Source organism: Sturnus vulgaris, chromosome 1 (genome assembly GCF_052056855.1).
Source record: "Sturnus vulgaris isolate bStuVul1 chromosome 1, bStuVul1.hap1, whole genome shotgun sequence".
Taxonomy (NCBI): Eukaryota; Metazoa; Chordata; class Aves; order Passeriformes; family Sturnidae; genus Sturnus; species Sturnus vulgaris.
This window is the reverse complement of record NC_142243.1, coordinates 105,628,412-105,642,753: the sequence shown is the minus strand read 5'-3', so window position 1 is coordinate 105,642,753 and position 14,342 is coordinate 105,628,412. Positions and strand designations below refer to the sequence as shown.

Below are 14,342 nucleotides of genomic sequence, written 5' to 3'. Positions count from 1 at the left end.
GCACAACCTGCCATGATCATGCAGTTTGGAGTATAAACAAATATAACTGAACATGTTAGTGAAAAGAAAAGACAAGTTAACATTACATTATGTCAGAGTGAGTGTTTGGTGAACTTGCAATATTAGTGAATTAATGACAAGGTCATTCTAACACCTGAAACTGTATCTAAATTTAATCCCACAAAAATCTTGAGCTATTTTGATAATACTTTAAATGTAAACTTCAGAAGTGCTTGAAGAGCAGCAGGAAGGGAAGGATAAATATCCCAAAGTTACTCAGTTTGGTTTTTCAGGTAAATCATTTCTGCAAGAGTAATGTACTCTTAGCTTCATTATTATTACCTGTATCAAAAAAGCATTTTTGTATGCTAGCAAAATATCCTTTTCCATATTTTTAATATAGATATGGTTATTTAATGATTTGATTTTTTCAGGTTAGTGTCAGTAACCTCATAATACACAGCAATTATTCTGGGGGAAAAGTACTAAAAATGTTTTGGAGCTAATAGAAAATTCAATGGAATAGTGTTTTTTATGTGGAATATCAGCTACTGGAAAAATGTTTCAGCCACTAATTTCTCCCCTCTTCTGTGATAGACTGGGTGTTGGTTAGCTGTAGAGTGAGTTAGATTAGGGGACTTACTAGGGATTAAAAGGAATTTTCTTTTTACTGGCATAGTTTTAAATCAGATCTGTTCTGTGACTCAAACAGAACTTGGCCTGTGACAGCAGGAGAGCAAAAATGGGTCTGTGTTAAGCAGTAATGGATTATCTGAGACAGCAACCACTCTAATTGATTTTTGAAAATATTTAACCACCTGTCACTAATCATTGTGTTGATAAAGCCATAAAATATGCAGTTCATTGCAGAAGAAAAATGTGATGATAAAATACTTCTGAAGAAGCTCTCCTACCTACTAGAATTTCTGTAGATAAAGAGTCTGTATATAGTAGATCTTACCCTGCTTATTCATTTTACTTCTGAGATTGATACTGGTGGGCACAATGGGTTCAATATGCAGCTAGGAGTTTTTGGTTACAAGAATCTTGATTTTCTTTGTACAGTTCTTGGGAAAATGGAGAATTGTTTGAATTGTACTAAACTATCACAAGAAAGGTTAATAGGAACATTGATATGAGCTCTTTGAAATTTCAGGAAATATTTTTGAAAAACAGATTCTTAATGTGTTGGATGGGAGTCCTGTATGTTCCTTTGGAATGCAGACGAGGACTGAAACCAAACCACTGCTATTGCAAACAAAACATTATTTTACTGTCTGGTGTGTGGATAAGCTCTGAATACAGTTTTCAGATCTACAGACTAAGAAGTTATTAGAATTTTCTACACCTGATAAAGATTAGAGGCTCTTCGTATCAGGGTTTATCTTTGGGATAAATTGGGTGCGTTGCTACATCCTGTTCTGTTGACAAATCACTGTGTATCTCTATATACCACTGTGTGTTTATCTAGTAAAGCACCATTTGCAGATAGTTTAAAAGTCTGCCTTTCAATGCCAGTGATTATTTTAACTCAAAATAGAGTGAGACAAATTTCTTCTTTCAGCTTCATTTGCTCTGCTGGCACAGTGCTGTGGAGTAATCTGAATGCAGAATTTGTTTGGAAGTGCTGTGCTGACATCAGTAAGTCAAGTGATGACTAAAGACAAACTGATCTAATTGAAAGTTGGATAGTGAGTGTTGGTAGTGTCTGTAAGGTGGAAGTTTCTGTTGATAATAAATATGCATCTTGTGGGCAGGGAGAGGAAGTAGAAGCCATCTATCCAAGCTCATTGTACATTTGTGTGTCTTAGTTTTACTTAGAAATGCTGTACAGTCTGGTGACAATCCCTCTGACAAACTGACATCAGGTAACTAATGCTTGCATTGCACTTCAGTCATATTTGACCTACTAATTCTTTCATATGTAAAAGCCATCCATGTTTTCTTTCAGTGAATTAATTACAGATGCTGCAGATTTCCCCGGAGAGTTATAAATTACTTAAAAACCCATCAGAGACCCGATGGACAAAATGTCTCTTGGCAGTAGGTTTGATAAGTGGCAGTTCTGAATAATGCCACCCTTTGAGTTAACAATAAATACTACAGCATGGCTTTAGTGCTTTGTTGTGAGAACACAGAAGTATTCCCAAGTATGCAGACTGATAGAGACAGTGGACTCACTGCCTGACAAAGATTATAAGCCTGTAAACTAGAATTTTCCAGAGTAACACTGGAATTTTTTTAGAGTTTTTTTAATTCTCAGTAAGATAAGGGCTATACTTGAAGCACTACATTTAAAATAACTGCAATGAAGGCATGCTTATGGAAGGAAGGTATAACAAAAGGAACTTGCAGATTAAGCTGTGTCATTATGCTGGTGGATTTGGAGTATTTATTACATTAGTGCTGTTGTCATATAGATGGAGGAAAAGGTCACTGACATAGAATAGAGTCTTGGGAAAATGGGGACTTTTAGTACTGGAAGTCTTGGGGAAACGGTGAATAGAAATACCAGTTTACTATATCCTAGGTAATATTTTTTCCATATTTAAAATTACCATTTTACTCCCTCCGTTTTAAAATTAAAATAATGATTTGTCAAGTACTTTTGGTAATTTTTCATCTGTATAAATTTGTTTATATTTCAATATATTGTATCCCTGGTAAAAGGGATACAGCAGTTTTATAAACAGAAGTATAGTAAAGAAAATTGGGCTGTTCTTGAGAGACATGCAAACCCTCTCTTGGTATGGGTGGGATTTTCTGTGTGAATCTGTATCAGTATATGTTTCTAAACTTTGTTAACTTATGTTACTGAGGCAAATTTTAAAAGGCTGGATTTGTATTTAACTTGCTCCTTCATGTCTTCTCGTGAATTCAAGAAATACCAGTTTCAGTAATGTTCTCTTGCTGGTGTTACATTAGCACAGATTTGGGAAGGCACCAGGGCTTGTGTTGCAGTGTGGAGTGTTGAGACATATGAGCAGTGGTGGCACCGACCTCCCAGCTTGGGTCCCAGTGCTGACACTTCCTGATGTGCATGTGGGAACCCCACACTGTGTGACTGGGAGCTGTCACAGCTACCCAGGAGGGAAGACTGAGGGCCGATTGGAAATTACATTTCTGTAGTTCATCTTGAACCTTGGTGGCAGCCCTGTCTCATTCTCATAAAACACAGTGCAGATGTGTGCTCCTGCTTTGTCCTGTAGCTGGTGGATCTGCATTGCTTCTGGACCAGAGTGAGATTTGAATCCTTACCCATTTCTGGGTTTTGTTTACAAAAACCAGTAAATGACATGGTTAGTAAGCAGGGAGGAGAAGACCCGGCTTGCTGGTTGTCTTTCAGTTAATGTTTGCGTTTTTGTGTTAAAATCTACTTGGACAGGAACAGTTCTACAGTCTTTTTCAGTCTTATAGGAAAGTGTGTGTTTGGCAGTCCTAGGGAAGAGTATCAGCAGCAAAGACTGGGCTGATCCAACAATTGTAATTATTTTATAGTAGTTCCATGCTTTAATAAATTTCTTACATTTGTTTGACTATTTCAAGCTATCTTCTGCAGAGCAGTCAAGGAGGCTTCAAAATAAGAGAGTACTTTTATATGCTGAAATAATGCTGAGAAACTCTGCAGTCTGGTATAGTTTGGAATTGGAAGATGAAAGACTGAATGCCCCCTGGTTCTTCTTCAGATATTCCACTTGGAAAAAATTATAGCCTATAGTCTCTTGCATGATGTGCTCACATGTTATCTAAAGGGGTAATTTTCCTCTACCCAAAACTATTCAGGCAGCAAAAGCACTTGGCTGTCAGTGCTGCCTCACTTGAGCAGAGGCTCAGCCTGTAGGTAGTGGAAGAGCCTCAAAGGGTTTCTAGAATGGGGGCTTGCTGCCCGCTGCCTTGAGGAACCTGGCTGGTGCAGATGGCATGTCAAATGTCACCTGTGTTCGCCAGGTTTCAGGCTTACTTTTCTTATATGGGGTACCTTGTATGCAAAATTAGAATTAGTGAACTTGAAAGTTGTGTTGGATTGCATGTTGCTGGGTTTGTTTGTGGGTTGTGTTTTTTTTGTTGGTGTGTTTGTTGGGGTTTTTTTGTAATCCACCTTGAAAGACTTTTGTGTTCTTGCCTGAAGGTGAGGCAGGGCCAGCTGCAGAGGCGTAGTGACTTAAAAGCACCTGATGCATGTTTTAGACGGCACTTGGACTTTTGCTGCTGGAATGGTGTGCTCAGCCCAGGGACTTGTTTGAATCTCTCCCATGTGCTTTTTAAGGCAAATCTGCACTTTCACGGGCAGGTATTGTTCTAGTGTTACAGGAATTGTGTTATTCTTCTAGTGAAAAGTAAGTGCTAGTGCTTTTTTTTTGTTTTGGTTTAGGGTGGGTTTTTTGTATTTTATTTGAGGCTGAAACTTTATTAACTTCATACTTGTCTTTAAATTAATAATATTCCGGAAAAGGACTGGGGCTTTAAGTGGCTGGACTTTAGTTTGTTGTCAATTGAAGTTTGTTAGACTTCTGTGTATGCAGTATGTAGATGATCCTTAACAGCAACTCTTATACTGTTGATTACAGGAACATAGAGAAGGTGCCAGACAGTTGTTTTTATTTTGCATTCCCTTGACTATTAGATGGGAATCTAGCCCATAAGATGGACATTGCCATTATGAGTAAGTATATAAAGTATTCATTGTTTAGATCGTTCAGGAGCTCTGTGGCTTATCATTGATGTAATTATGCGACTTGATTTAATCCTCAACCACTCGAGTGCGTAACAACTAAAGAAAACCTTCTGAGGAGTCAGATGGGAACTATTTTTTAATTCATGTTGCTTCTTCCCTCTCCTCCTTACGTGCAATTTCTTGTTGTTGCTGTCTGGAAAGTAAACAGACTGACAGCTGTCCCCTTCCCTTGTCCTGCTTTGCCCAACAGCGGAAGGTTATGCTGCGTTTCAAGAGGACAGTTCCGGTGATGAAGCTGAGAGTCCTTCCAAGTTGAAGCGGTCCAAGGGAATACATGTCTTCAAGAAACCCAGTTTTTCCAAAAAGAAGGAGAAGGATTTTAAAATAAAAGAGAAGCCCAAAGATGAAAAACACAAGGAAGAAAAACATAAGGAAGAAAAACACAAAGAGAAAAAGTCAAAAGACTTAACTGCAGCAGATGTTGTAAAACAGTGGAAAGAGAAGAAGAAAAAGAAAAAGCCAATTCAAGAGACAGAGATACCTCAAGTGGATGTTCCAAGTCACAGACCCGTGTTTGGCATTCCTTTGTCTGATGCAGTAGACAGGACCATGATGTATGATGGCATCCGCCTGCCAGCGGTTTTCCGTGAATGTATAGATTACGTAGAGAAGTATGGCATGAAATGTGAAGGCATCTACAGAGTTTCAGGTACTCTGGGCACACTGACATGCAGGTTCCTAAGGTCTTTACTTGCAATTTTCTTATTATTTTATCACTTCCAACATCTAGATATGCTGTTTATAGCTCCATTAATTATCCAAAGGTAATCAGCTAGGCAAAGTTAAGCAAATTTGTAGGTCTGAAGTACCAGAAAAAATTGGTAATGTGATGGTACTGCTTAATGGCAGTAAAAACACACCTGCTTTGGTCTTTTGTCATGGAGTGGTAGCAATGAATAAAACGTGTTAGAGTGGCCAACTTGTATTCTTTTTCTTCTGCTTTAGAAATACAATGGTAGCTGATTGCAAAAGCAAAGATGAGCTATAACTATTTTATTGCCTATGCTTTCCACTAAGTTGCTTTTTCCAGTTACTTCCATTGTATATTTTTTTCTTGAAAATTTATTTTCTTCCAGCGAGTTTGCTAATAAGCAGGAAATGCAAGTTTCACTGTTTCAGCTTTGCGAGAGCGGCTAATTAACTGTGGTAGTTGTGTAACACCAGCTTACGTAAGTGAAACCTCCGTTTTAGTCACGTTAGACAAAACAGTCCCTTTATTTGTGGGCTGCACCAGAAATGCAGCTCCTCTAAATACTTCTGTGGATACATTGGAGGGGACAAGAACAAGCAAGGAAAGAAATTTCAGGAAAAGCATTTTTGAATCAAGTTACCCAGCACTGTAAACCACTAATGGAATGATTCTAAAGGCTTCATTAGCTGTCTTCATGCTGTCCAGCTGCATGGTGTTTGGCAGGCACACAGAAATACTGCAGCACCTTAAGCATTTGCTTAGTCCTGCCTAGTGAAACATTTTGGCTTCTTGTTTTTTACACACGGTGTGTTGGGAGTTTTCACAGGTGTGTTTTCCTTAAATTCCGCTGTGCCGTTTGTGGGTGTTGTCCAGTGCAACAGCTCCCTCTTGTGTGTGTAGGATTGTTTAAATTGAGAGCTCAGAGAGAGCATTGCCGTGCCTCAGCAGCCTGCAGCTGTTGTGATGGCTCATTTTGGCATGTTTTCCTGGCATTTTCCAGGGGCTGAGTGTGCCCAGTTGTGCTCACTGAGAATGAGCCAAGCCAGGGCTGTGCACCAAGTTGGTGTAACCTTAGTGGGTGTTTGAGCTGCAAGAATGAAATTTCCCCAAGCTTAGGAAGATTGGAATGTCACTGAGTTTATACAAACACCTTGTAGAAAATCTTGGCTGGGTTGAATAATTATGTGAACACACTTCTATTCATGTGGTGCCTCAATTCAATGACCCTGTGTGAGATTCCTCTGCTGAGGAGGGCCAGCTGGAAATCTGGAAACTAAAAAGTGTGGGGTTTGTTTTGACAAAGGAAAGCTGTTATAGGTAGAGCTTGTTGCACAGCATCTGAACTAAAAACATATTTGCTGCCTGGCTTAGGAATGGATAATTGAACAGACAGAAAGAAGCTTAATGCAAATACACAATTGATCTTGAGTTCCTCAGCCTTTCCTCACCCTATTTTATGTTCCTTGATGAAGAGGAATGCTGGCACCAGTTCTGATTCAGAGCTCTCTCAGTGCTTTGGATTTGCTTCATAGGAGTGAGTAGTCAGTGCTTTTAGAACCAGTGATCATGTAATTTTGAGTCACAATTTTCACTTTGTTATATGTGGATAACTTTTAAAAGGTGTTTCTCGATTATCTTAAATGGTAAGGAGAGGTGAAATAAATGCATCTCCAAAAAATAAAAAAGTTTGAATATAACTATTAGACATTTGCAGTCAAAATTTCTCTTAATTCTTGATCTAACTATTTTAAGGAATAAAATCAAAAGTTGACGAGCTGAAGGCAGCCTATGATCGCGAAGAATCCCCAAACCTGGAAGAATATGAGCCCAATACAGTTGCCAGCTTGCTCAAACAGTACCTGCGGGAACTGCCTGAAAATCTGCTTACCAAAGAGCTCATGCCCCGCTTTGAAGATGCTTGTGGAAAGAGCACAGAAGCTGAGAAAGTTCAGGAGTGCCAGAGGCTGCTGAAAGAGCTGCCAGAGTGTAACCATCTCCTGATTTCTTGGCTGATTGTGCATATGGACCATGTTATTGCAAAGGAACTAGAAACAAAGATGAACATCCAGAATATTTCTATAGTGCTCAGCCCTACTGTCCAGGTACGTGCACCACACAGCAAGGCTTAAAGCAGAACTGCAGCCCAAGAAAGACTTCTTGGTAGGAATTCTTTTGCAGGTGGGAATTGGGTATTTTCTGATACAGTTTAGCTAAATTACAGCTCCTCTTTATGCCTCAGGAACCCGGAATGCTGGGAAAGGGGGAACAAAAGACTTTCTGTGTTTAGGCTTGCATACTGTGGGTCTGACATTTGGGTTATCATCAGAGTATTACAAAGACTGCTGTCTTTCAGTTCTGTCATGAGAAGTCATTTAATGTTGAATTTGTTCAATAATTCATGCAGATACACAATTTCTGTGAGGTTTTGATTCAGTGATAGTTTAGTGAAAATATGGTTGCTTTATTTTATTATCAAGGTAATGAACCTGCACAAAGATCTTCCTGGTGCAGTAGTGACTTAGGTAAAATGGCTTTGTTGTCTGCAGCCAGAGGGCTGGGGAATAACAACTGACTTCATTTTCCTGGATTACTTGATTGCTTAATAGACATCTTGGAAATATTTAATTAAATACAGCTCAGAATTAGTCCTGTGCATGATGAAAACATGGCATTATTGGGTGTGAGTCTTCTAGAGCAAACCCCACAAGTTAGAAAAGTCTGACTTTATAATTAAAAGTCCAGGTGGAGGCCCAGTAGCAAAAGGGCCGGGTGTTATTCCTGGCTCTTGCTGTGCCAGACACCTCTCTAGCTAGGAAAAGAAATAACAATTAGGGTAAAACAGTGCAGGCCCAATCATGTTCTGTTGGTAACTAGATATTAGCAATTGAAGTGCAGGTAGTGACAGAACTCCAATATTTGTTTCAGGACAATTTTTAAAATTGTAATGGAAGATAAAGTATCAAAATAAATACGCTTGCTTCTGTCTCAGGTTAAAACAAGGAATATAGTGAAAGATGCTTTCCTACTACGTTTTTTCACTATATTAAGTCATCTGAGAGAGAAACTGTAGAGAATACTCAAAGGCTGGGGGAAGAGAGAGAAGGTGTAGCCAGCCACCAGGTATAACACAGTAGAGTTGATGTTCCCTCTTAGCTTTACCTGAGTACAAAGAGATTTAATGCACTTCTATGTCTACCAATGATGGAAATAATTCTGGTAGGTTAAGAGATGTGAAGATGCTGAGTTTAGTCTGAAAATGCCTCAAATACACAGGTAAGAGAAACAGTGAAGTGATCCCTTGAGGCCAGCACTGCCTTGTTGAAAGTAAAGGTAATTTTCAATCCAGATTTTAATCTCTAAAGACAAATTTACATGACTGTGGCTCATAGAAAGGTTTACTAAAGGCTACTGTTTCTGGACGACACTGTGCTTTGCAGATAAAGGTGACATGCATAAATCATCTTAACCATGTCTGTCCATCCTTTGCAGATCAGCAACCGTGTCCTGTATGTGTTTTTTACACATGTTCAAGAGTTCTTTGGAAATGTGACCCTCAAGCAGGTGACAAAACCTCTTCGCTGGTCAAATATGGCAACAATGCCAGCACTTCCAGAAACACAAGAGAGCATTAAAGAAGAAATCAGGCGACAGGTTGGCAATTGCTTGAGTGTTTTTCTGTTTATCTTTGCCCTGGCTTTTATACATTCAGTAGAAAATTCTCCTAAGTTTGTAACATACACTTTAATTCTATCACAATTATCCTATCGGTGGAGACCACTGGAAGAGCTTGATGATTTCATTTTTCATGTGTGGAAAGACGTCATGGTCTTGTGATGCTATAATTGTGTCATCCGTGAAGTGCTTTGCCATGTAGGTCAATACTTTTGTTGTGGGAGGAAGGTCAGGAGAGCCCATTAGGGAGGGTGGTTCTTTAGTGCTGTTCTTCAGCTGGCTCTGGATCTGTGCTGGGTGTGTGTTAACACTTGTTCATGGACATGTCAAGGTTTGAAAGCCAGAACTCCTAACCCATTGCTACAAAGCCAGAAAGATCTTCCTTTTCAATCTGCCCTGGTACAATATATTTAAAGGCAATTTCTTTGTCAATCTTTCCAGGAGTTCCTTCTGAACTGTTTACACAGAGACTTGCAGGCAGGGATAAAAGACTTATCCAAAGAAGAGAGACTCTGGGAGGTGCAGAGAATCTTAACAGCTCTTAAGAGGAAACTAAGAGAAGCTAAGAGACAGGTGGGTAACTTTCCTGTTTATTGGCCAGACAGCTAAACCATAGATCCTAATTAATAACAGTGCAGAGGCACCCAGTTAGATCAAAACACTTTTCAATCTTCTTTGCTGCAGTTTTTCTCATTTTAACTTTACATGGCTGACAAGCAATTGTGTTTTCTGCTTAGCTGGCTCTCCCTGTGGACAGAGAGATCTTCACAGCTGTTAGCAAAAAAATGCTTGTATGATAAAAACCTTAGTGTTTGCTAGGGCACATGCTCGTTACATGCTTAAAACATCGAGTCCTAGAGTACCAAGAGGAATTACTGGAAGACTCGAGGTTAACAAATTTGAGACGTGTTTTTTAAACTATTTTATGTCCCACAGATGGGACAGACCATGCTCAAAATTTGGAAGGCAAATGTGATGGTGGTTCTAAATTTGGAAAATAATACATTTTAAAAAAATTTTTTTAGAGTAAATGCAGTGACCAGACAAACTGTCCTTTTAAATGTTGTTTTCTTTCTCTGGTAGGAGTGTGAAACAAAGATTGCACAAGAAATTGCTAGCCTTTCAAAGGAGGATGTCTCCAAAGAAGAAATGAATGAGAATGAAGAAGTCATAAATATTCTGCTTGCACAGGTAGCTGGCAGGCACTTACCTGTTTGCCTGATGGTATTTTATATTTCACATCTATTAAACATTCCTTTGTCCCTTCTGATGCAGAGGGGACATTGCAGGCTCAGAGGGGTCTCTGTGTCCATTAAAACCACAAGGCTTTGTTTTAATGATCAATGAAGCTGGGAAGGAATGCTGACTGCAGGAGTGAGCCCAGAGCTGAGGAGACCCTTCTCTCCTCAGAAAGAAAAAAAGTGGCCTTTGTTGTTCATGTACATAGAAATCACCACTTCCCAATGTAGCCAGGTTCGGTACTGTTAACTGCTTTCCTGCTGATCAAAGCAAGTAAGGCAACTATTTTGGCTTTTTTGCCTTCTGTTGCTTCCCCCCAGTAGCTTTAAGAATTAATATAAGGAGGAAAGTAGAGAGGGGAGAAGATCAAAGACATATAATTCCGTTTTTCTAGTTATTTTACTGGTTGGCCAGAGCTTTCCCCTGTGATTTAAGGAAAGGCCAAACATACCAGAATTTGGTGTGTCATCTCCACAACTATTCAGTATGGTGATTATCTCGAGGATTTAGAACAGACATTGTTGGGTTTGAACTTTTTATTTGCTTTGAGGTCTTGATGGTTCAAAGTTCAAAGCAGACAAGCTAACCACTGCCACTGAAAGTATTTCAGAGAACAACATCATCTCATACTTACTGTGTGTTCCTGTAGGAATTAAAGTCAATGCTCTAAGTGAACTAACTGATCATTGCAGGAGAACGAGATTTTAACAGAACAAGAAGAGCTGCTGGCCATGGAGCAGTTCCTGAGGAGACAGATCGCCTCCGAGAAGGAAGAAATAGATCGGCTCCGAGCAGAAATAGCTGAAATACAAAGGTAAAGGGGACAGCTCACAGCAGGGCCCAGCCAGGACAGCAAGCTGTGATTAAAAGTACACAAATACTTTGCTGAAAGAATACTCTAAATCACACTTAAAAGCTCACCCAGTGAACATCACAGTAGAAAGCCACTTCTTTTATTGAAGTCTCGACAAATTTGAATCTTGCAGGATATTTTCTATTGTTTTAACAATGGAATTATGATCTCAAGGAATTTGACCCTGTGCACTAAAAGAAGCCCCCTAGGAAATCACTGCTTTTTAAACTTGAGCTTTGAAAGAAAAGTCTGATTTTGCCCTTTAAACCACTGGCAGATAAATGAGGGGATGCAAGTTAAGTCTCTTATGTTGCCACAGTTGTGGCAGACTTGAGGAAGTGTTTAAAGCAGAACTTGCCCTTGGTCTTTCAGTCGCCAGCAGCACGGCCGCAGTGAAACTGAGGAATACTCTTCTGAGAGTGAAAGTGAGAGTGAAGATGAGGAGGAGCTGCAGGTTATCCTGGAGGATTTGCAGAGACAGAACGAGGAACTGGAGGTAGGATTTGGTTCTTAGCATTCACTGCTTCACTCCCATGGTGGTTACGTGATTGCAGAGGTGCAAACCAGTTGTGTGCATCAGTTTTGGCCAGGCTTGTGACCCACACACAGCTTTTAAATCACTGCTGTGTTCGAGTCCCTGTTGCTGTCTGGGCCAGCAGTGCTAAACACCCGTGAGCTACTCCTGACATTTGTTTCACTTTTTCAAAAGATCAAGAACAATCACCTGAACCAAGCGATTCACGAGGAACGTGAGGCCATCATCGAGCTGCGGGTGCAGCTCCGCCTGCTGCAGCGCGCAAAATCCGAGCAGCAGGGGCAGGAGGAAGAGGAGCCAGAAAAGCGCGGGGGCGTTTCTCAGCAGCAGAGAGACACTGTCCTGGAGACAAAAGCAGCCAAAGAGCAGCCAAAAGCAAGCAAGGAGCAGCAAGTCAAGCCATCGCCAAGTAAAGATAGGAAAGAAACTCCAATTTGATCTGGCTCCTTGGCTATGCATAAAATCAACTGAACTGTGCAAATTACTGTAATTTGAGTCAAACTGCACAAATTATTGGTGGCTGTGTACATTCTGTAAAGAAACTTTTCTTTTAAGCCCTGGAGACTTTTGTCTCTAATACTTGTGGCTTCTACTCATCCGACTCAGGTGAGTTTGGAGAGGCCAGAAGAGTTTTCCAGTTAGTATCAGATTATTTCAAGACTGGTTTCCTTCAGGTGATTCAAAATAATTCAGTAACAGTTTTATTTCAAACCAAAATCATTATTTACATTCACTGGAGCAGAATTGGAAGATCTCATCTTCAGTAAACAAACAAAACCCACCCACACTTACTAATGATTTGCCTTGTGGATTTGTTCATCCTCATTCACCATTATTTCTGCTTATTAACCTAGTCACTTCTTGCTTGTGCCTTTGATACCTTTCTGATGCAGATTATATACAAGGGAGCTTTAAATTTATTCTGGGTTGGCTGAAACGGTGGGAGACTGTGGGGTATCGTGTTTACCTAACATGCCCTTAAGCTTCATTTCTGTTCTGAGATGTACTGAATAAGTGTAAAAACTTGAGAGACGTTATTTATGTCCCCATATGATGGAAATGTCCATGTCCTTTAGCAGTGTAGGTAACCCACTGACTCATCATTCACCACCCTCATCACACCTGTTTGAGACAGGCCCTGTTCACACTGCTGCCATGTAGCCAAGAGCTTTGTCTTCATCCATTTTAAATGTTCCCATCTTTTGGAAAAAGCCACTGCTTGTAGGCAGGGACGGGAGTGGTTATGTCTTTAGGACGTATCTGCCTGACCAAGCAATACAGCATTTCCCCTGCACAAATCCAGTCACTTGTGATTCCAAACGAGCCCGAAGAGCGACGCTAACAGGAGGCACCGGAGGTTCAGCAATAGCCTCTTTCTGTTGGTGTTTAACAAACCAACCACCACTACCTGGGACTTGGTTTTGGCTGTTCTTAATGCTTCTACCCTGAAAACTCCTCCACCCACACTGGCATTTAAGGGCCCTTTAATGTTTTGGATACGCTCATTGGACTCAGCCCTTAATCCATATATAGACAGAAACTCCACAGAGTGCATATAGGCTATCTTATTTTTTAATCTGGATATTTATTTTCAGCACCTGTTGGATGTGGTTGTATTCTTTATCTATTGCACTGTTGTGAATCATTGGCCATGATTTGATTTTTGTACAAATAATGCTTTGATATGTTATAGAAAAAAACAGCATAGTATTTTTTTAAAATTTGGAAAAAAGTTTATAAACACAGAAAATGTGATCAGATTACAAATGTAAACTAAAGCATTCTCCCTTGCCTTCGTTACATACATTTTATATTTGCTGGCAATATTTAAACTTTTTGTTTGTTTGTTTAATTCACACTAATTCCTATTGAATTGTCATGAATTTTTCTAATGTTCTTCAGACAAATCTCTTAATATTGGTTAACTTTTATTTTGTTAGGATTGTATTTATCAAGCAAATAAATTCAACAGCCATTTATTTGAAAGTAGTTTCTCCTTCATCTACTTCATATTGCAGATCACAGTTATTCTTCTTGGTTGGTGCCTGCAGCTGCGAAGTTTCCTCAAAATAAGGTCTGAAACAGAGGTGGAGCTGCTGCCCCTGCAGCAGCACAGCACCTGTAAGCAGCAACTTGGTGTCAAACCACCTGAGAGTTGTTTCTTTGAATTGTTCTGTGCCTCTGCACAGGTGGGGCTGGCGCTGGGCACCTGCTCTTCCTCTGCAGAGGGGCCCGATTACCCTAAGCACGGAAGCAGCTTCCTCACCCTAATGCCTACAGTGAAAAAGCCACAGAGCAGCAGCCATTTGAGAGCCTACATGGGGCAGCTGTGAATCATTAGCCAAAAAAAGCCAAAGCTAATTTTAAATAAAGTGGAAAGTAATTACAGCACAATTATCTGAGTGTGCTGTTCAGATCACATTATGAATTTCTCAATCCCAAGGGACACAGAACAAAATCTGAGCAACCTGCATGAAGCACATACGTGTCCTGAAGGACCCGGTTATCTAAATCAAGTATCCTTTTAGCTGGCTTAAGTGTCTTTCCAACACCTTAGAGCCTGCATGTGCCAAGTGTAGCAGCAGAATCTCTCTAACCCTCTGGACAAAATACCAGA

At 40.0% G+C, this 14,342-nt stretch overlaps 1 protein-coding gene across 2 annotated transcripts in view; it reads left to right on the top strand.

Moving 5' to 3' along the window:
- Positions 1-13,711, top strand: part of RALBP1 (ralA binding protein 1) — a 32,669-nt gene extending 18,958 nt beyond the window's left edge. The window contains exons 1-9 of one of the 2 annotated variants that reach the window (XM_014871214.2): positions 4,569-4,663; positions 4,926-5,384; positions 7,179-7,528; positions 8,916-9,077; positions 9,540-9,671; positions 10,182-10,289; positions 11,030-11,151; positions 11,563-11,686; positions 11,900-13,711. In XM_014871214.2, coding sequence (XP_014726700.1) covers positions 4,645-4,663; positions 4,926-5,384; positions 7,179-7,528; positions 8,916-9,077; positions 9,540-9,671; positions 10,182-10,289; positions 11,030-11,151; positions 11,563-11,686; positions 11,900-12,163 — 1,740 coding nt within the window. In that variant the 5' untranslated portion in view covers positions 4,569-4,644 and the 3' untranslated portion in view covers positions 12,164-13,711. Of the gene's footprint in view, positions 1-4,568; positions 4,664-4,925; positions 5,385-7,178; positions 7,529-8,915; positions 9,078-9,539; positions 9,672-10,181; positions 10,290-11,029; positions 11,152-11,562; positions 11,687-11,899 lie in introns of those variants that run through there. The other variant, XM_014871213.2, reaches the window with a different exon arrangement.
- The last annotated feature ends 631 nt before the right edge of the window (positions 13,712-14,342 follow it).